The sequence below is a fragment of the Harpia harpyja genome, chromosome 12, assembly GCF_026419915.1.
Source record: "Harpia harpyja isolate bHarHar1 chromosome 12, bHarHar1 primary haplotype, whole genome shotgun sequence".
NCBI classification, from domain to species: Eukaryota; Metazoa; Chordata; class Aves; order Accipitriformes; family Accipitridae; genus Harpia; species Harpia harpyja.
In genome coordinates this window covers 45,493,715-45,515,940 of record NC_068951.1, presented here as the reverse complement: position 1 = coordinate 45,515,940, position 22,226 = coordinate 45,493,715, and the positions used below count along the sequence as shown (strand labels likewise).

General features: G+C 38.9%; 1 protein-coding gene across 1 annotated transcript; it reads right to left on the bottom strand.

Annotated features, from left to right (window-relative positions):
• Window positions 1-29: 29 nt before the first annotated feature.
• Window positions 30-21,396, bottom strand: CP (ceruloplasmin). Its single transcript, XM_052805100.1, has 20 exons — window positions 21,355-21,396; window positions 19,591-19,760; window positions 16,472-16,716; window positions 15,021-15,233; window positions 14,327-14,500; window positions 13,483-13,737; window positions 12,065-12,230; window positions 10,946-11,085; window positions 10,200-10,340; window positions 9,873-10,084; window positions 9,158-9,308; window positions 7,046-7,258; window positions 6,466-6,673; window positions 5,086-5,225; window positions 4,478-4,606; window positions 3,785-3,891; window positions 2,818-3,034; window positions 2,038-2,177; window positions 1,388-1,550; window positions 30-319 (listed from the first exon to the last, which is right to left on the bottom strand). Exons 1-20 carry the CDS (start codon window positions 21,379-21,381, stop codon window positions 249-251), a joined length of 3,282 nt encoding a protein of 1,093 aa, XP_052661060.1. The 5' UTR covers window positions 21,382-21,396; the 3' UTR covers window positions 30-248.
• Window positions 21,397-22,226: the final 830 nt, after the last annotated feature.

The window sequence follows — 22,226 nt, the reverse complement described above, 5'->3', positions numbered from 1 at the left end:
AGCATGCATTAGGCATTGCCTAGAATATGTTTAGCTTGAAAGATACCATTTTTATTTAAAGAAAAACATATTTATAAGCTGTTAGATCCATTCAGCTGTCTTAGTCTATGGCCCTTTTGTTAGCTGTGGGCCGCCAAATGAAATCTTCCAAAACACACGTGGAGATGAATTGTCCAGGAGATAGTATTTCTCAAGAAATGCTTCACTGAAGGTAGACCTTGGAGAATCGCTGTGGTAAAATGTTTTCATCATTCTGGTGTGCCTGCCATACCTTTACATCTGAACTGATTGAATAATCTTGGGAACAAAGACTGTTTGTCTGTAAGGGGGAAAATAGCTTTTGTTACATGTATTTAATCAAAAGAATAGTCTATGGATATGAACAACAGAGTCCAAAATGAGAGCAATAGATCCCAGTACCTTCTAGACATTGCAAATTACACTTATAAACAGCTTTAAAATGCACTGAAGGGTGCAATTTAATGCATTTTAGATGGCTGATTATGAAAAAAAACAACGTACTGCTTCTACAAGGTAAAGTCTGTTTCTGCGTCTCTGCGTACTCTTAGGTCAATCTTTTTATTATCTGTGCAAGTTTGGCACAATATATTCTGTAAATCAGAATGGTTTATAAAATAGAACTAGATTGTGTTTAATAGTCCTGTCTGTTTTTAGTATAGATACACATGTACATTATATAATTGTATATCTATATATACATCTACATACACACATTTTGAAATGTTCCTACTGTTCTCTTTCTGTCAATTAACTATAAGGCATACCTATTACGCTCTGTCTTTTGCATACAGGAAAGTGTTGCTTTTAAAATTGTATTAACTTTGTAGAAACAAGAACTTTCAAAATTCTTCAAGACAAGTTTTTTTCACAGGTAATATTGCTAAAGCAAGGTAATAGTGTCTGTATAGCTAAAACATGTCTTTTAGAAAGAAAAAACACTATTTTCGTTTTTCAGTACTTTAACTGTTAGGGATGACGACTTTAGCTTTATTTACCAACTGTTATTTTTGTTTTAAATGAAGATTGGGTGCGAGTCTGACACTACTGGCACTTCTTGGGTACAGAATTACTCTGTCTCATGATGAATTCTTTTTAAAAAAAAAAATCGGACATTTTAATTTCATTGATGGGAAGCTGAAGCAATAGTCAGTTAACATTTAGTCCTTCAGCTATTTCTGTTTTCTGAGCACCAGCGCTGAGGCAAGTATGATTGGGTAGTTTGCAACGTTCTGGCCTCCAGACATCAATATTAAGCCATGAAATATTGTTGGATGCCTGAACCGGTTCTGAGTACACAGGCCTGTCTGTGAGCCCCATTCTGCATCTTTAAACATAATGAACATTATTGAGATAGATAAGCTCCTACCTTCCTTTGGGAGCACCGTGTAGGTTGCTTCCATGCCTGCATGGATGTGGTCAGTAACATGACAGTGTAATAGCCAGGTTCCAGGGTTCTGCGGGGTCATTTCCACGGTTTGAAATGTCCCAGGGAACAGATCAAAGACATCTGCCCGGTAAACCCCCGTTTGCTTCAGGATAAAAAAACCCAATGGTTAAACAGTGTGGCATTACCAGATAGCCGTAATTTAAGCTACCTTTTATGCATATTCCCACCAAACTTTTTAATCACAGTTGAGTGAAAAGACACCTGCTGTATGTCATTTCTACAGAAGCATCACTTTGTACATCTGCTTCATGCTTAAAAGATCAATAAACTAGCAGCTACGTGGAAATGAAGGAAAACTACAGCTGTTGTTTTACCACAGCCATGAAAATTCACAGCTACCTTGTGAAAACAACTTGTGAGGTTACCAGTCAGCAAATGCTACTGGCAGATATTCTCCTTCTCTTGTATGTTGATAAAATACAGGTTTGAGGCATAAAAACTGTACGGTCAAATTACAAGTCCTGCTTAATATTGTAACATCTGACTTTTCACCAGAGAGTACAGTCCTTGGTATTTGATCTACCTTTCATTCTTAACGCAGCAAGAAATGAGTGGAAAGGACCTGTTACCTTATAATCAAAGCTGTGACCATGGAAGTGTGCTGTGTGAATGTCTACTTCATTGCCCATTCCCATCAAATACCAGCTTACTTCATCTCCAACATGCATAGTCAGGCCATGTAAATTTCCAAACACCTTTCCATTAATGGCTAAAAAGAGGGAAAGAGCAAGACAGCGAAAACAAACAAGATTTTGTGTATTGTTATTCTCTAAACTTTCAATAGAATACAAGATTTGAAAGCTAATGCCAGGCAAAAGTAACGGCTTTGAATGGTATATAAAAACAAAACAATTGGACAGTATATTATGAATGGGTCTGATTATATTCCATATTTAACTAGAAAGTAGGATGTAGTTAAAAGAAAAGTTCTTTGCTGTACATCATTGCTAATATTGCAGTTCTTAAAGATTTGCATTTCCTGCAGCTGTTTGTAAAGGGTAAGCTTTACCATGACATGCTTTCAGGATGCACATTGCCTTTCCAACTTACTTATCCAGAACAGTTGTTTTCTGACATTAAATGAAAATTTCAAATTTCATTTTTACTCTTTTCTCTCCTCAAAATTTCAACATAAGACCATTTTTCATAGTTTTTTAAAAAAAAAAAAAAAAAAGAGTAATTCAGTGGCATTAAGGGTGTTTTCAAACAGTTTGAGTGAAATTTTTCAGGCAATCCACCCTGGAACTGGAAATTCAGAAGGGATGAGAAAGTCAAATTCATATGCAGTACTTTCAAACACATAATTTTATAGAGTTTCCAGAGTTACATTAACTAAATTGTAAACATACCATGCATTTTATTACTTTCAAGGAATTCCTCATCCTCTTTATCAACAAGGTGTGGGTTGCTGGAATAGGTTTGAATGTTTTCATCCAAGTACCATGACTCATTTTCATCAAAAACCATAAAAAGAAGAGCAAACTGCACTTTCTTTTTAGTGTGAAATGATGGCAAATAATGTTTATGACACACAACAAGTGTGCCTATTAATCCACTGTAAGTGTCCTGAAATCATAAATGAAAAATCATATAATTACAAGATGTGACTAAGCAGAAGCACTTTTAATGGCAGACATGAATCCTCTTACTATTTTTACGGCTGTCAGTATCTGGGAATAAAGGTAGCCAGTGTGAGACAAACAAGGTGATTTCTTTACTGTTATATACTACCCATGGATCAAGTTCAATGGATTATGAAGAGTAACTGCCTCTTTTTCATCTCTTGCTAGAAGTAAACATTTATTCCTTTTTAATTTCTTGCTCATCTTTTTTTTCCAAATTCTTTTTAGGTTTTAGGATTTTGAGCTTGGTTTCCATTCAAAATATACTTCTTGACACTTTTTTATTCGTGTTTGCTGAGACATGAAGGAAAGAATACATTAATTTCCATTAAAAATTATTAGTCATGTTAAGTTAATGGGTGCTTGTACAAAAATGGCAGATTTATGTTCCACAGTTGCTTGTTAGTTTTCCCACACATGACTGATTAGACATTGAGCAAGCTATAAAGTGTTAGCTTTAAGAATGGAATCTGAGTGAGGTGATCTATACCAACAGCAGAAAAACCAGGGAGCAAGAACATGAAGGGCTGTGACTCTCAAATTCTGCCCTGACTTTCTTGCATTATTCAAGAGACAAATTCAAACATATGGTAATGGGAAGAATGGCTTGACAGAGAAAGCAGAAAGTTTCAAACTCCTCTCCCTTTTGCTGTAAGGAAGAACAAAACCCTTTAGATTGATATTAATAATGTACCTTAATGATGTCCACCGTTGAATGGTATGCCCATGCAATACAATGTGGATCTCCTCTCTCAGAACTAGATCTCTCTGGGATTTTCCAGACATACATTTTTGTTTCACCTGAATTGAATAAATATCGATTAATTTTAGAAGTTTTCTGTGTGCTGACCTATAAGAGGTCATCCTGAAACAGATGTTATCTCCATTTACAGTTTATATTTTTCTTGAACTTCCTCTTCCCAATTACTGCACTAGCTAGCTTATTGTTATTTCCCTTCTGCAGATCCCGGACTCTTCTTGCCAACATTTTTTTGTGCGTGTGGCTGCGCTGTCCAGTTTATCATTCTTAATAAAAACAATTGTATCTTTTGTAAAGATCACAGAGGAACTTCTGAAATAATAGGTACCATAAGCTGTGCTCTCCCTATGTAGCTAAATCTGTTTGCTTTCATGAAAGGTGCAGCCTTTTTGATGCTATGTCAAAAAATTACTGATCTGTCAAGGGCTAGGATACACAGCGATAGTTAGCAGGGCCGTTTTAATTGTAGAACTATTTGTCATAATTGGCATAAAAAATTTAAGAACCTAAGGTAAAAACAAACAAACAAAAATAAAATCTTCCCTGCTATCCTAAAATGAAAGCTTGCTAAACCTTGCTAGAAGGCTTGACGTTACCTGCTAGAAATAAACAAGGATGCTTTGATACCTGGGTTAGTTACAGCAACAACAGAACTGTCTGTTTTCACTCCATGGGCATGTATAGAATAAGGTCTTGATGCCAAGTTCTTAAAAACTATTATAATTTTATCTCCAATATTTGACATAAGCAGTGGCCCTGTTGGATTGAAAAGAAAGATTAACTCGGTTTTACAGAAGATCAGAGCAGAGAGAGAGAGGTTGTTATGTTCAAATATACATCATTGGCTTATAATTCAACTAAAAACTGTACACAGATAATGTCATTCACTGTGATATGTTAACTTGAGTAGCTGAAGGTAGGCATCTAAGTAGAGGCCTAAATCTCAAAAGCTCCAACACCTACCGTATATTTGAAGTCAGTTTGGATGTTGCTGCCCAGTTTTATGCTGACTTTGAAAATACTGACCTGTGATCAGGCAGCCAAGCAGGTTTTTTTCTTGTAAAGCAAGCAATGTCATCTTGCAAGGAAAGCACCATGATAAAAGTAGCAATTCCATGTAGGTTTAGGTGCTTTGTGTGGGTAGAACTATACTCGGTATTATTCAAATAGTATCTTCTTGTTTTGTTTCACTACATTTTTCCCAGTTTCAAAACTGAACTTCATGATGACTGTACCTTGAATTTCCAGGTGCTGCTGCTCCTCTCCTCTGGGTTTGAGAGTACTGAATGTCTGATCAGTGTACTCGCGATATACTACCTTTCTGTATTTTGAGCCAATGAATTTGTCGTCTTTATTTAAAAATGGATTGCCAGGGCTGCAAACAAACAAAAAAAAAGAAAATAGAGATAAGAATATGTTGTACATTTCTTCATGTATTTTAAAACATCTTTTGCAAGTATGTCAATTGACCATCAAACAAAAATCCAGCTCAGTGAAACTGTAATCTCATAGACCACTAGTATCTTCAACATGAAAACATTCTTGTTAAGCTAGGAGGTTTCTCTTAACCTAGAAGGTTAAAAAAACCCACTATAAATAGACCAAGTCTATATAATATTTGAGAGAATACTGAGTGCTCAGCCTGACCAGTATTTCACATTGCAAGAAGTCATCCAACAACTTGCATACCAAAAAATAGAGCCCTCGGTGACTTCTGTAGATCTGAAATGAAGGCTAAAACTTGTAAAGCTTAAGTGCCTTGCTGAAATGAAATGTGAGGGACTGATTCTCTGCTGAGATTATGGGAGCTGGAGACAGTGGGAAAAAAAGTCTGGTAACAGCATAGTCTATAGTACTTGTGCTTAGAACTATGACAGAGTCCACTGTGGTGTGCAAGGCAAGGAGATATGCTATCAAACTCAGGAAAAAGAAAATACAATTAAGTCAATAAAAAAAATACAGGCAGTTACAATCTACTACTTTAACCTCAAATGAAGTTATACAGGTGGAACATGTAGAAATTCGTCAGTTCATTGTTTAGCCTCTTCTGCTAATTGGCATAAATTATTTGATCCAATCAGTTCCCTCTCACTGAGATTCAAATACTGGGAATAAAACATCAAGGTGACAAGCTTCGTAGTGAACGGATTCAGTCATGGACTTCTCTTGTGTAAACTAATGAAATGGAGAGGAGTAAAAAAGAACCTTATTCAGAGTACAGATAAACATGAGACAAAGATGTGCTACATATGGTAGGTAATCAAATATCAGGACAAAGTAGTCATCGTATCGACAAATTAATGAACATTTTAAGCATCAAGGACTGTACCAACATCAGGAAATAATAAATGTGCATGCACTATCCAGGATTCATGAAAATTTGCAGGTGCCCCACAGAAGATTTATGCTGGACCATTTCATGAACATCATGCTGTCTGGCTCACAGTTACATGGCAACATTAGTGGAGAAGGACCACAAATTCAAGTGAGCCCTGAAAATATATATGCAAAGAAAGGATGTCTAGAAATGCCTGGAGGAGGAAAAGGTTCAGAGGAGAAGTGAGTTGCTCCTTTGCTTTTTTGGTTTTTTTTCCCTTGCCTGTATTCCAAAGTACCTTTCCTCATGGTATTGATGCCTCTCAAATTCCCATGTCCTGTTAGGAGAATAGTCCCATTCAACTTCCACTGCAGCAATATAGTAAGTCTTTTCATGCAAATACATAGATAAATCCACATTCCACCAATGGCATTGTTTCACTTTGTAGTTCTGTTTCATGCCCCCTGTGTAGTGATCTGTTGTCAGGCATGACACTTCAAAAACTCCTAGAGGTCGTACAAGAAACAAAGACTTGAGGATAAATATCTGTTACTAGTAGATCTTGAGATTGTATTACCTATGTTGATTTAGTGTTTAGAGACTGAGACACAGGCTATTGCTCCTATAAGATCCAAATTCTTTGTGCAGCATGGCTACTTGTAGTAATAAAATTCAGCGTACATAGAAGCCAGAAGAATCTAGCATTAAGAGCTTATATCCTATGAACACAAGTTTGCTGCCCTTCAAACACAGCTGCACACAGTTTTAGCTCACAAAGGATCAAAATATCAGCTATTTAAAGCTTGTCTCTAAGCATAAAATGTTCATAGGTAAACAGTTTCTAAACTAGTAACAGGATTTTTAAACAAGACATTTACCTTCAGAATCAGGCTTCATAACAGCTGTAAGGAACGTATGTGGAAAAAGATTTGCTGTATCTCTTCGTGTTCCTTTAGTTACGAATGTGTTTTCTGAAAAGTATATCCCATGGATGTCGACTTCTGACCCCAAGCCCATCAAATGCCAGGAAACCACGCTTCCTTTACACATCTCAAGACCAGGTTGATTTCCATACATATAACCATTAATGGCTGCAGAAGATTTGAGGAAACAAAACCCACCTTGATTAACACATTACTTAATTCTGCAATACAGATTAAATAATACATACTTCAGCTGTAATGTGATGCCTTAGACTGACAGAAATATCAATAATAAAATACTTTATCACATCAGCAAAATTAGAGAATCAATTCAAGCAAAACAACTTTTAAAACCCGCTGTTCTAAAACAATTTCTAACTGTTCCTTTTCAATGTCTAAAGCACAGGTAGCTGACTTGACCAACTGGAACTTCCACTGCTTTATACCTGTCAAGTGTACAGGATGCATAAAGCATCCTGCTTTATACCCTGCAAGACCCTCCAGCCACACAGTGGAGACAGTCTGAAGTGTTTTTTAGTTTGAGTTACTAATCCTTTCTAGCTACTCTGCAAAATTTTCAAAGCCTGAGCCTCACGTGTACCACTTAATGCTCAGTATCAAGGCTCTGTAAATAGTAGGAATGCCCCTGAAGGCAAAATTTAAGAAAGAGCACAAGCAAATATGTTTAAAGATTAGGACTTATTTGCAGAACTAGGTACTGAAGATAAAAATGTTCTTCCACATGAAACTTGAAAGCTGTTTCTACAGTACCAAAACACAATCAGTGTGAAACTCAGCTCTGCCCTAGTAAAGAAGCAAAGATTTTCATTCTAAGGGGGCCATAGTGCTGGTAAAGGAATCCAGACTCAGCCACGAACACAAAATAAGCCAGCAATGTTCCCTTGCTACAAAGAAGGCTAATGGTATCTTGGGCTGCATTAGGAAGAGCGTTGCCAGCAGGTCAGATTATGAAGGTGAGATTGCAGATGCTATTGTAGAAAGGCTTCAGACAAATTGAGCTGGAAAGCAGCTTGGCAGAAAAGGACCTGGAGGTACTGGTGGACACCAAGTTGAACACGAGCCAGCAATGTGCCCTTACTGCAAAGAAAGTGAATGATATCCTGGGCTGCATTAGGCAAAGTATTGCCAGCAGGTCGAGGGAGGTGATCGTTCCCCTCTGCTCAGCACTGGTGAGGCTGCACCTGGAGTGCTGTGTCCAGTGCTGGCCTCCCCAGTACAAGAGAGACATGGGCATACTGGAGAGAGTCAACAACGGGCCACAAGGATGATGAAGGGACAAGAAAGCCTCTCTCCTACGAGGAGAGGCTGAGAGAGCTGGGGCTGTTCAGCCTGGGGAAGAAAAGGCTCAGGGGGATCTCGTCAATGGATATAAACACCTGCCAGGAGGGTGCAAAGAGCACAGAGCCAGGCTCTTCCCAGTGGAGCCCAGCGACAGGACCAGAGGCGATGGGCACACACTGGCACACAGGAGGTTCCCTCTGAACATCAGGAAACACTTTTTCACTGTGAGGGGGACCGAGCCCTGGCACAGGCTGCCTGGGGAGGTGGTGGAGTCTCCATCCTTGGAGGTATTCAAAGGCCACCTGGACATGGTCCTGGGCAACCAGCTCTGGGTGACCCTGCTTGAACAGGGGGGATTGGACCCGATGACCTCCAGAGATCCCTTCTAACCTCAACCAGTCTGCGATTCTGTGAAAATCCTCCTTTCAGCTACATCATCTGTAGGGCAGAAGTCAGTTTTCTCTTGCTGCCTGGTTGCATTCGTAGGGGTTGCATGTGGGCTACAGACCTAATTCCTCCTCCTGTTTGCTCAAAGTAGTACTTAACAGTGCTAAATGCTCAACGGCCATGCAAGACACTGAGCAGCTGGCATTTTGAACTACCACATTTAGCTGAAATTGAATTGCATTCAAACATGATTTTGTTTCCAATGGAAAGGAGTGAAATGTCTCTGCCACTATACAGTTTCCAGTCTCCAACATGAGATCACAAAAGTAAAAATCTTATTGTAGAAATGAATATTTGGCTAACTAATAATTTTCTTACAGTGCATTTTGTTAGACTCTTGGAAGTCCTCATCATCTTTGTCAATTTTATTAGGATTCAGTGTAAACATCAAAATATTGTCATCCAAGTACCAGCTCAGATTCTCATCAAATACTGTGGCAAGTAGAAAAAACTCCATGTTCACATTTTTCTGTTGAGAAGAAATAGCACAAAGGAAAATAGAAATGAGTGAACAGAAAATGTCAGGGGAAAAATTCTATACGCATAATAATTTATAAGTATAATTCACAAAATAGGATAGATGCATACATTGATACTTCATTCTGATAATCTCAAAGCTCTCTAATTGCTGTTATCTGGTGACTAGATATCTGCTGCTAATGCTCTTTCTACCAGCAGGAACCACTTTGGGAAATGAATGTGTGTTTTGGTCTTTAAAGTCTATATTTTTCTAGTCATTCTCATCCTAGCTGAGACTTGAATGCCAGTGGTTGCTCACGGTGATGGTGGTTTCACAGTTCAGTGCCTGCCTATCTGGAGCCAGACATATTTTGCTTTTTTTAAAAAAACCAAAAAGCAAACTCACTTCCTTCATTTTATGTATTCCCCTCAGCACATGGATGTGACTGTGATGTGGAGAGGAGGTGTTGCTGAGTGGTCCTCAGTGTGGCAGGCCCTGAAGGCACAATTCAGGAGGAGACAGCAGATTCAGCTACCGTGATGCAAATACTTCCTTTTTTCTTCTTTGACTGACCTGTTTCCCAGAAGGAAGAAGAGCTCCTTTCCTGCACACCAGGAGAGGACCCACAAGGCCAGAACTGGTGTCTCTGACCGCATCCACAGCTGAGTAATAAAGCCAGGTTAAACAGTCTGGATCTTGGTCTGTGGGGCCCACATCTTCTGGCACATTCCACTCATACGTAAATGTAGCACCAGGACTCACGTGAGAGGCTGGAGATTCAGTACCTATTATAGAAACCAACAGTAGGAATGAACATTGTTTATTTTATCACCTTTAATACATCAACATGTGTGACAGCTTGTTCTCGGGTGCTTGCAGGATCCCCGTCTATAGGCGTACCTCTGGAGGCAGCACCGTACAATGCTCCCTCGTCACTCTTGCGATAACTCACACCATGGGGCTGAATGCTAAACGGGTGGCTGGCATTGTTTCGGAAGGTCACCCTGATGCTGTCACCCACTTCAGCCTTGATAACAGGTCCTAGGAAAGAGCACACGGTCTAATTACAAGATGTTCCTGTCAAGTGAGGTACAGATCACCACAAGCTTATGGCAATAAATGGCTGGATGCTTTTCCCATTGCATGGGGAACTGCCCCTGGGCCTGTGTGGCCGCAGACTAGGTCCCTGGCACGTGGCCTGAATCACACGGCAGCCCAGCAGCCACTGGACTGCTCCGTTCCCAATTCCTCATGGAGGCCTAGTGATGTGCAGGACAGTTCCTCCCTTTGGAAAGGGACCTACAGACATTAGCACCAACCCCAGACTCAGTCCAGAGAGATGCCAGAAGCAGCCAGGTTGTAAATAGGGCTAGACCTGCCTAGCCTGGCCTTGTAATTCAGAGACTGGCCTTTGGAGATCATGGCCTATTCCCACAGGCAAGGCGGGGACCACCACAGCATTGCCTTCAAGAGCTTTCTTACACCCTGAGGTGTCTCTTGGAGGAAGCCACAGGCACCAGCATCTGCAGGAGGCAGGGAGAGCTGAGGGCCCCTCCCTTGGAGGCAGAGGGGCACTGTGGCTAGCCCGTGGAAGTGATAGTTTACTCTCATAAATCTTTGACATGAAATAATTTTAGATATCTTACCTAAGAGTCCGAGATGCGCTTCCTCTGCGAGTCTTTTTTTATGTTCAGTGAAAGAACCATCTGTGTATTCTTTGTAAATAGCTTTTTTGTAAGAGCCACCAATTCTTGTCTCACTTTGTTCAAAAAATATGTGAGATTCACTGTGTAAAAGAAATTGCAATAGATGCAAACAGTTTAAGTCATAATGCTCAGTTTTATGAGCTGACTCCTGAGGCAGTCAGGACCTCAACCCTATTTTCTGTGGTATGATGTGCTGAGTTTGTCTTTCGGGTCTCCTTTCAGTGATGTGGCCACACACTTACAGGCAGTCCCATATAAGGATGTGCAGGAATCCATTATCCTTGACTAACTTCTCTTTAAGAAAAAGACACTGCTCCGTTGCCCTTTATAAAGCTAGCATGCTTAGAGACTCATCAATAATGATTTCTAGTCAACATTTTGTAACCTGAAGTTTACTCTTCTTTTTATTAAAAGTCCCAAATAATTCAACAGTAGATATAAACACCAAGAATATGTAACATCTAAAAAGAAAGTGAGAAGATTTAGTCTACACTTTTAGTCTTCAAAAAAGGATCTTTCAATGTTTTACAAGCACTATTCAAATAATGAACTGTGCCTCATCCCTTGTGGAGCAGGTGAGTGTTCTTTAACTTACAGATGAAAAATCTGAGGAATCAATGTATTCAGTGAACTGATCCATGTCTTAAATACGTAAACACAGAGCAAAGGGCAAAGCTACCTCGTGCAAGTTGTTTGCTAGCTGAGATGCTGTTAGCATGATTTTCATCAGCTAAGGAGATAATCATGAATTCCTAGCTTTGTTCTCTAACTCAGAATAATCAATCATCTTGAATCATCAGGGGTCACTGCCTACATGTGACATTACAATTCATCTTCATCCCAGTGAAATTACTAACATTACAGCGAAATTTATAGTAAGATTACAAGGAAAACAATAGACCTAATTTGGTCTGATGTTTATCCTAGCATTGATATTTAAGCAGAAGCAAGGACAATGAGAAATTCTGCTTAGAAGTTCTACCGTGTGGCTTACCTTATTTAGCATGTTCATATCAATTTTGCTTGGAAAGTAAAACTTCTTTAATTAGAAGCACTTACCTGTCAGCGATTAGTTCTTGTCCTGTAAAATGGTTCACTGCAGATGGGCCATAATTCCAGATGACCTCTTCAGCAGCAACGAAGTACTGTCTTATCTTTGTACTCTCATTGTGATCAGTTGTGGATTTCCTGCAATCTTTTACTTTAAAGAGGGCCTGCATACCACCTGGAAAAAAATGAGGAGGTAGAGAAAACTAGGGAGAAGGAACTGCACTTTGTTTTCTCTTTCCCTGCTTCCAATAGCTCTTCTCTTCCCTGGAGAATTCCCATACCATTGATGGATATGCAAATCATAAATGAAAAGGAAGATGAATGATATAAAAGAATGCACGCCAGCTGGGCTAGGCTGTAGAAGCACAGCCGTGGTATTTACAGTAGGCAGACAGGTGTGGTGAAGTGCGTTCTGCTTGTAAAGCTGCAACTGGCATAGTAGTTAAAGAGAAAAGCAGGGTGGAGTGGGAACAGCACTGTCAGTTAGCACTTCAGTTAAGGCCAGGTGCTACCAAGACTGACCATCTTCCCCCTAAATCTAATCAGCTTACTTGTGAAACTCCTGGGTCTCTGCACCCTAGGAGAAAGGTCTGTTAGGAAATCTGCTTGTTGGAGATACAAATAATATAATAAAGAGAGTCCTTTTACAGCTATGGATTAGGCCCATTTGTAAAATTTGTGTCTTGACCAGGATGCTGCAGCCACATCAGGACGCTGCTTGACATGATAGCTATTTCAAAACTTATAACGTCTGTGTAGTTGAATCTGCAGGTTAAACATACTCTTTTTTTATATCAGAATTTTCAAATCTTGGAGAATGAATTTGAATTCTGTGTTCCTCCCCACTTTTGTGACAAATTACTTCTCTAATTCACTTACAGGGATATAGATCATGGAAAAGCGTCGAATTAGCTTCTGAGTATTTCATATGTCTATCAAACACTGGAAATACAGGAAGATACAGGGAAGAGAAATGCAGATCATCTCTGCTTATTAGCCAATGCTTTTTCCAGAACATGCCTTTGTCAGGAGGCAAGTGAGCCTGCCTGTCGTGTGCCCTGTGCCAAAACACAGAATGAGCCCCAACTTTTTTGTTGGCAAATGGAAAATTGTGATTAATTACCTTCAGTAAGGGACAAACATCATGCTATTGTTTGTCTAAAGTTGAGGCTTGCAAAAGTGCAGCTGTGCCAATTGCTGCCAACTGATAACAATTTCCATTATGGACAAGAATTTCCTTGATTTCCGTGGCTACATGCTTAAGCTCATCTAATGCACTTCTAGGCATTTCAATTACTATGAGAGTTTTGTTACCTAGAGGAGAATATTGTCTGGCATATAACCAGGTCAGGAGTACTGCTAAAGTGACTCACTAAACTGTTAGCTTAAGCTAAAACAAATTCTGATCACTGGAACTTACACTGTACCTTCGATATGGTCATTCACTTGGCAGCTGAGCAGCCATTCCCCAGGACTCCTTGGTATCATGACAGCATCAATGAATGTGGCTGGGAAGAGGTTGATGGTGTCAACTCGATGATGCCTTTCTATTAAGGTCTGTCCATGAAAGTAGGCTGAATGGATATCAGCTTCATTACCCATGCCAAAAAGATGCCATTTTACCTTATCTTCCACACACATTGTGAGGTTTGGGAGGTATCCATACACGTACCCATTGATTGCTAAAAGAAATGTTATTTATTACAGTTACCTTCACAGACCTTAGGATCTTTTCTTCAAAAGCAGGTGTCACACAACTATTGCTCTATTCTTCAAAATAGAGAGAGGCTTAAAACAAAACTGCACCTTTGAAAGTGAGCCACTATCAGACACACACTTCATCTCCACAACTATCTGAATGAACAGCAGTTCCTGCTATGATTCTGGAATCCGTGTCAGAGCCAAAGGTATCTTCTTTGTTGACACTAACAGTAAAAACTGTTTTTCTAAACTGCAATATTATAGTGCAGAGTTCAGGACTAAGAAACAGAACAAAGTAACAACTCTGTTTAGAGCGCCTGGGAAATTATACTGGCAAAATGTTCTTGGCCCCTAAGAATTTTATATCACAACTACAAAGATTAGATTGTACAATACTTGCCATCGCTTTTAATTTTTTTTTTTATTTAAAAGAACCTTTCTTAATCCTCCAAGAAAAAGCCCTGCTTAAAAAAAAGAAATTATCTACAGCTCATCTTTAAAAGAGACAACACATAAAAATATTACTTCACCACATCAGTGACAAGCAACATTAGTATAATGTTCTCTCACAGTGCATTTTATTGCTTTCCTGGAAGTCCTCATCATCTTTGTCAACTTTGGAAGGCTCAGAACAGTATGTCCTGATATTATCCTCTAGATACCAACTGAGATTTTCATCCATCACAGAAAACATAAGGATAAATTCAGCATCAAAGTGTTTATCACTGTCCTTATTCATTGTATCTGAAAAAGAGAGTGGTATATTCAAAGTCTTTGGCAACTGACATTATCTTTTCATCAGTTTTAAGTGTAGTATCAGTAGGGCTGGTCACTTCGTATTTTGCTGCTTTTCCTGAGTGTAAGTGTACACATAAACTTACAGACATGCTCAGAAAACAAAGATTGGTTTTGACAGATACTATAAAAGAACTTTACTAAGAATAAATATCGCATGTGATAAGATTACAGTAAATCTGTTTCTCATATCAGTATTTACACATCCTTTTGCATTACTAGCATGAACATATCTCACTCACATGGATTTGTGGACAGAGTATTCTGCAAATTATATTCACTGTCACACACAAAATCAAACCACATCCTACACTATTGAAAGGCAGCTAATTGAGAAGACAAAAAGTTGCGATTTCAAAATCAACTGTAATCTTCTCCTCTTCCAGTAAATTATTTCACTGATACTTATCAATAAACATTATCAATCACCTTGCATATGTATTTATTTACTTATATATTTATGGTTTACCTTTCCTGCAAATTATTAAGGGTCCAACAAGCCCTGAGGCAACATCTCTTGGAGCATCTATGTGGGAGTGGTAAACCCTGGTTATGCAGTCTGCATCTCCCTTAGCTGGACCTTGATCTTCTGTCACATCCCATGTATAAGTGTACTGGCCTCCAGGCTCCACAGCATCATCTCTCTTCTGCAAATCTTTGGTGTTGTCAGGATAAAAAGCACCTGAAGAATGCCACGCAGCCACCATTAACACAACACATTCACAATATGGTGCCAGCATAGCACCTGCCATGCTTCAAAGTTGACTACATGTTGCAGTAACATGGACTGAACTTCTGAATACAGGTTAAAAAAAAAAAAGCTTTAAAATCAGGTAAGTAGATCTTTTCCATCTCTTTAGGTGTCTCTTCATTTGCCTTTGAATTCCATGGGAGTGCTTCGATTAATGGCACATTAAATTTAGTCCTTAATTTATTAGGAGGGCACTATGTACTTCTGCTAAAAAGATAACAGCTCAAATATTTGTAAAACATTTGTTAAATATTAATCTTGGAAACTGTTCTAAAATACTGCATATGTCCTCAAGGAATATAGGTGTCACTGGAATGAGAGTAACAGAAAAAAAATTTAAACTTTGTTCCAAAAAGTGCATGTACTGCTACATAACACACTGTTCTGCTCCCAGAGAATGTGTCTATATCAAGTCATATATTAGCTGTAACAAAAAACTTCATGAAATATTAGAAGTTAGGCTGATACTTCATAAATTCTTCTAATGAATATTTTTAAAGACTGCTTTTGAGACAACATCATATTCTCAACAATTCACACACTGTTTTAAAGGCCCACTAATAAAACTTTCAAGAGCCATATTCTGGTGCCGTCTGGTGCCGAAAATCCCTCATCGCCTGAGTGTGGCAAGACCAGCTATTGCAAGGGCAATTCATCACTAATCACAACAGCAACCCTACAATACATCTTAAAGTGTGTCAGACTTGTATCTCATTTATTTATTACAAAGCAATAGCTGTTTCTCCATTTTAAGAAATTCTTGTGTACCTTATATACAATATACGCAAATTTAGTGTTAAGAATCTGGAACTGTAAGTTATCGCTGTTAACAAGATCTTCTTCACAACAGCATTAATTTTTCCTTTAAATATCCTCAATACCTGCATCTCTTATATGCCTTTATACCCTTATTTCAGGTGAAACATAAATACTCTTATTTCAGGTGAAATGTTGATCTAAAATCGCCGCCTTTATGAATTCCACTTTTGGCTTTGTGTTTCACTCTTAAAAAATTATCAAACTTCTTAGCTCCTATTTTAAATTGATTATGTCCTGTTTTAAATCTTTATTTACTTGACCAGTCTTCTCTTTGATGAGAGAGTATCACTTATGCTCAGAGGAATGATTAACTTTTGATAAATTCTGGCACAGAACGGACTCAAGCTTACCTTCATTTTCCTTTGTGTATCTTACACCATGTGGATGCAGTGTGTAGCTTCTGGAAGCAAAGTTTTTCAAGTGAATAATAATGGAATCTCCAACTTCTCCCTTAATGATAGGGCCTAAAAAACCCAGCCAGGAAGGTTTGTCAACTATCACATCATATAATTGACTGGTGTACTGAGTGTAGACAGCCTTCTTGTAAGTGCTTCCTATCCTATGTGATCCTCTTTTGAGAAAGATGCCAGCCTGCCTGTAAAGAAAATACAGAAACACATCTGTAGTGTCAGATGCTCATTTTATATTTGAATGGCGTTAATTAGTAGGGTCTCAAATAAAGACCACGCCTCCATAGTGCTGTGCACAATTATATCTGTGTTTGTCTCTTATTGTAAAGAGTTAGGCACCCATATAGAGAATAAATATGCACCAACCTGATTTTTTTTCTACTTATTTTGTAGACTGAAGATAAGGGTATTTGATACAATTCTGGGCAAATTTGAGACCATGTGGACAAGGCAAATAACAGTTCTTATTCCTTGAAACTTTTGTACTTGCATGCTTAAATTGCTGTATAATTTTCCATGGCCTGTTAAAAATAGTAATTTCCATCATCACGCTATTATGTTGACTGCATGGTCCTTGCTCCATTGCAATGAGGAGCAGACTTTTCTGCTGTAAAATACATTTAAGATGTCTGGACATGAGCAAAACTACAAGGTGCTGCTAAGGTCCAGCGTGTGCATGGCGGAGGGGCGGGCATGCAGAGTGCTGAAATGAGTGAGACCAAGCCCTCAGCTGGCTCACTAGTCATAGATGAAGAATAACTTGATATGGATTTACTCTAATAAAGTCTCATTTTTACAGATTCAGCCCAGGAATATACAAACAGGTTACATGAGAGGCAGGGAATTAGCAATGACCTCCTCAATCACTGACTGCCTTAACTACTGGACCATTGCTCCTCTCAATTAATGAAACACTTACATGAAAAATGAGAGCTTGGTTAGTGAGGAAACAGCCTAACCCATGAGCCAAAATGAGATTGATGGAGACAGTATTTCCTACACATGGTATCAATACCTCTGAACCGTGTAGCCATCGTGGATATGCTGCCTAAGCACCACCAGCTGCAGGTGAACGGTCACCATGTGTCTCTGACAACTATCAACTGGGAATGGCTTTGGAGCCAACCTTTGCCTGCGCTGAGGGTCAGGTACCTTTCATTAAATATTTTAGTCTCTGAGAAGAATTATCTTTGTGGAAAAAGTTCTTATATACACTGACTACAATGGTGATAGAAACTGCCAGCACTGGCTGTTCAAACTAGTAGTGCTACTACTGGCTGATGCTGTTAGCTCAAACTCCAGAGTCTCTTCAACAACAAATCCCCCTGCACATTCCCCTGCCCGTTTCAGGAGGACTAGCTGTGAGAGTACCTAATCCAGGAGGAGGCAATCCCGGGAGATAAGGCAACACTGCCTGAAGTTCAGCAGCCTCCTGATTTCTCATCTTACACGATGAGAAACCAAGCCAACTGGGTTTCGTATTCCCATCAGGCCATATTGTGAAGCAAGTTAATACTGCCCCAAAATGCAAAGTATTTCCCACAAGGCTGAGCATTGTTTGAGCACGTGGGGAAGGAATTGTTTGTTCCTTGGCAAGCACAGATCTGAAGTGTAATTAAAATGCCAATTCAGAGCTCCATGAAACTTGGAGAACATAATCTTAGTTGCAAAAGCTCATTTACTGGAAGTCTTAGTGCATGAAGCTTTTTAGCCACAAATTAAATCAAACAAATATGTTATGGCTCTTCTAGGACTGTCTGAACAGCTACCATTCAATCGCAGAGTATTCCTTCTAGCAGGTACACCACGGTCTTCCCTTCTCCTGCTCTTCCCTGCCTCTATAAATATCAATCTCTGTACAAGCACAGCCTCGTAGTTGAAGGGTTCAGGAGGAGAAGAAGAATCAGAGAAGCTAAAAATGAAAAGTATGATAAAAGGGACCAGCTCTATTGCAGGCATACAACCACTGAAAAACTGGAATTAATTTAGCATGCTGCAGGTTGCCACAGACCAGAGAAAAGCAGTGAAAGTGCAGTGAACGGTGGTGGCTTGTTCTGTTACAACACTGCTCTGCAATTTTCAGACAAGTTACCCTGCTTCCACCATTTATCAGAATTACTAGCCTGCTGAATCACTGGCAGTGTCTTACACGTCACTTAGTTTATGAGTAAAAATTTTAAAAGTTGACTGCTTCATCTCATGCGTGATGAAGTGGCAGATTATGGCTGAGATATTGTTGGCTCTCACTAGAGAAAACAAACCACTGGAAATCTTCTAGTCCCTCATCTACAGACTAAATGAGAACTGTATTTTCAAGTTTTTTCTAATTTCTGATTTCTCTCTTAATTGTTTTTATTTTAGCATAGTCCTCTTTCATTTTAAAGACACTGAAAAAAATAGCAGGAAGGAACTTTTTTTTCTCTCAAATATTTCTCAGATGCTTTTTATATCTGAGTTTTCTTTATTGATTACTCTTCAGGGTGCTCCCCTCCTCCTCACCATACTTAGCCTCATCCTACTTACTGCTCTCACTCTGCACAGGACTCTCCTTGCCTTGTAACAAGCAACCCAGCTCCTCTGCTGTGGATGGAAGGACCCAGCTGTGCTGCTGCACTAGTGAAAATGACCGCTGCCAACAATGAATACCTAAAAAGGAAACCTGTGCTCAATAGGAAAGTTTTAAATTTGTCAAACTTACTTCCACATTTAAAAACGTAACAGCAAAAATCTTCTCTTCAGCACTGGCACCTTAGCCATTCAAAATTAAACATCATTAGACATTCAGGGTCTTTTTCTAGGCTCTACTTAGTAAACGTGTCATTGCAACAAATTCACAAAAACCCTACATATCCCAGTGCCTTTAATTAGCAGAGCATTGGAATGTAATTCTCAAGCAAGCCAGGAAAAAATCAAAATTCCCTTATATGTGTGACAGAAAATCCAGTGACACCAACATGATTCATTTCACTGCCTTCACCAGGTTTTCAGTCTAGCCACTAGCGTCTAAAGCAGACAATGCTGTAAAATCAAACTCAACCGGTGTAAACTGTTTTACTTACTCTTCTTCTGCAAAAAGCTGTCCAGATATGATATTGGTATCGCCAGGTGCATAGTTCCAGACTGTCTCTATAATGCCGATGTAGTACTCCCTGTTCACTGCCCCAGCTAGGCAACAGCAAGAAACCAGCAAGCAGCTTAGGAAGAATAGCTTCATTTTGCATTCATGAACCTTGTGGAAAACGTGAAATAAAAACACTGGACAGGCACACGCAATTTCCCTTTATATGTTCTTGTCTCTTCCACCCCCACTCTTCTTACCTCCCCCCTCCCCGCTCCTGTTTGTTTTGGTGAACACAATAAAATGTTGCACAATGTCTCTGTGTGTCAAGAGTAAACAAAAGATTCTGGTAACCTCGTCAGTTCAGATAATCTTCAAAGAAATTTTTTCAATTTCTGCCAACCTACTATCACGCAAATTACCATTTAGACTGTTATCGGATTGTAAATCTTGTAGCTGAATTGAAAGCACTGTAGATTTAAATGGATTTACGGACTTAAGCTTAACTACATTCTTCACTATCTTTATCACTCTCTCTATAACTTGTATACTACCGAGAAAATAATTTCTGTGACGTGTGGCACAAGAACACACCTTTGTAAGTGCACTGAGAAAAGCTCCAAATGACACCCATTTTCCCTGGTGTATCTCCTCCTGTGGCTGACATAACTGAATACACGGCAGACCCTGTAGGTGCAGACTTTCTGCTGCCTATTTCCCTTGCTCGTTCTGAATCTACAGACCACTGCTTCTTCCCCTCTGCACAGCAATCACTAAACTGGTGCAACACAGACAGATAAGAGAGGACTGAGGTCACTGGTATCAGAGCAGAGCTTACACACTGATGTATGCATGGATAAGCTCTGCTAACCCACCACAGTCCCCTTGGAAATGTAATTTTAGCACAAAGTGTGGCATATACAGCTAGACATGAAAAGGACCGGCTGGTCACAGATGGAGGCAGGGGATGTTTGCATCTCATTCCTAAGCAGTTTCAGTATTGCCCAAAGGAAATGAGGCTCAGAAATTCCACAAAATGAACTATTTATGTTATCTTCCTCCTAGTCTACCATCAGACAGGATAAGCCACATTCTTCAATGATTAAAAGCATAATAGATGTATAAAGCTCCAGGTAATCCTAACTGTTGCCATTATCTAAATGTACTACCCAGTGCAGAAGGCTATACTTTTGCTTTATGCAAGTTCTGTAAACATTTTGTATCTGTTAGTCTCATTGAAAAATAAGAACAAAATTGGACCTTAAACATGGGATGTTTAAAAAACACCTAACTAAAGTTTGCAATTGCATTTCTTTTCAAGCATACCTCCATTACATCATGATTGTGTATGAAGCTTTAGATATACAAAGCCACCTGTAAACTTGGAAATTGTAAAGACTTCTATTAAAAAATATGTATCTTCAGTCACTTGGGAATTCTTGAAAAATCTCTTCTGCACTCTGAGCACTGACATAGTCACACTCATTATAAATTACATTTTTCATTATATGGCAACTTAAAAATATCCGTAATAACCACAATCTTCTTTGAAGCTATTTTCTTAATGGTCAGAAAAATTATGATTATTTTGCATAGAAGACTAAGATTTAGAACATAACTAAAGTACACCACGTTTCCTTTAATGACATACAAATCTAAACCTTTATTTACCAGGACTGTGGTATACAGATAAATTACCAATTTTAATCACTATTCATACAAAAAATTTCAGGCACTATCAGAATATTGAAGTTCATAATCTCACCTTTTGGAAGCTTCTACACATCTGCATTAAATGGAGGATTCTGCTTCTGTCTAAATGACTGTGGCCAAAGCCAAGTTTTCAAAATCTGACTTAATCTATGATGAAATTCTGGAATTTCCCAGGTTGGTGTCACATGCTCAAAATGATTTCTGTAGGGATTTTTTTTCTTTATCATGGATGAAGGTTGGTGGTTCAGTGGAAAGATCAGCTTGTACAGGTTGCGTATGCCCCATCTGTAAATTAACTGAGGTAAAAATGAGAAACCGTTTATCTTCTCTTATATTACTTAAATTCAAAGTTATTCCTTAATACTCAGCTAACAGAGTTGTTCATGTATATGTGGGCTATTTGGCTTATTTTTGTTCAAATTTCCATCAGACTGAGGAAGAGAAAAAAACACACACGCAGTATCCTTGAAATCTCCACATTTATTTGGGGGTAAAAACATGAGCATTCCTTTGCCTTAGTCCCTTGACTCCTCTAAATTACTCTTTCTTGATTTGCAAAAGTACTGCATGTTGTTTTTACTTAAAGATAAAACAAAAACTTTTGACAGGCAAGATATTTCCATCATCACTTTTAACCGCACCTCACCCAAACTTTAAGATATTTGTGTGCTTGAGCACATTCCTATTATCTTTCTCTTAAGGAACTAAAAAAACTGACAGAGGTGACTGAGCTTCCCAAGCCTGTATTATTATCTTCAGAGGGTATTTAAAGAGTGGGAACGTCTCTCCTCTCGTAGACTCTCATAGGGCTTAAAAAGACTGAGCACCTAATTTAATTGGTTAAATTATGAGTCTGCAGTTTGGTGTCATGAATATCCCCTTATTGTTTTAAACCACAATACCTCATTTCTCATACTGAGGATG

What these genes read in the sequence shown, in the direction of transcription:
- CP (XM_052805100.1), bottom strand. Translation starts at nt 21,381, where the DNA reads ATGCAGATGTGTAGAAGCTTCCAAAAG. An exon ending in AGTGAATGACCATATCGAAG is followed by an intron (nt 12,231 to 13,482) that starts GTACAGTGTAAG and finishes ATTTTTTTCCAG; the next exon opens with GTGGTATGCAGGCCCTCTTT. An exon ending in GTACGGTGCTGCCTCCAGAG is followed by an intron (nt 10,085 to 10,199) that starts GTACGCCTATAG and finishes TTTCTATAATAG; the next exon opens with GTACTGAATCTCCAGCCTCT.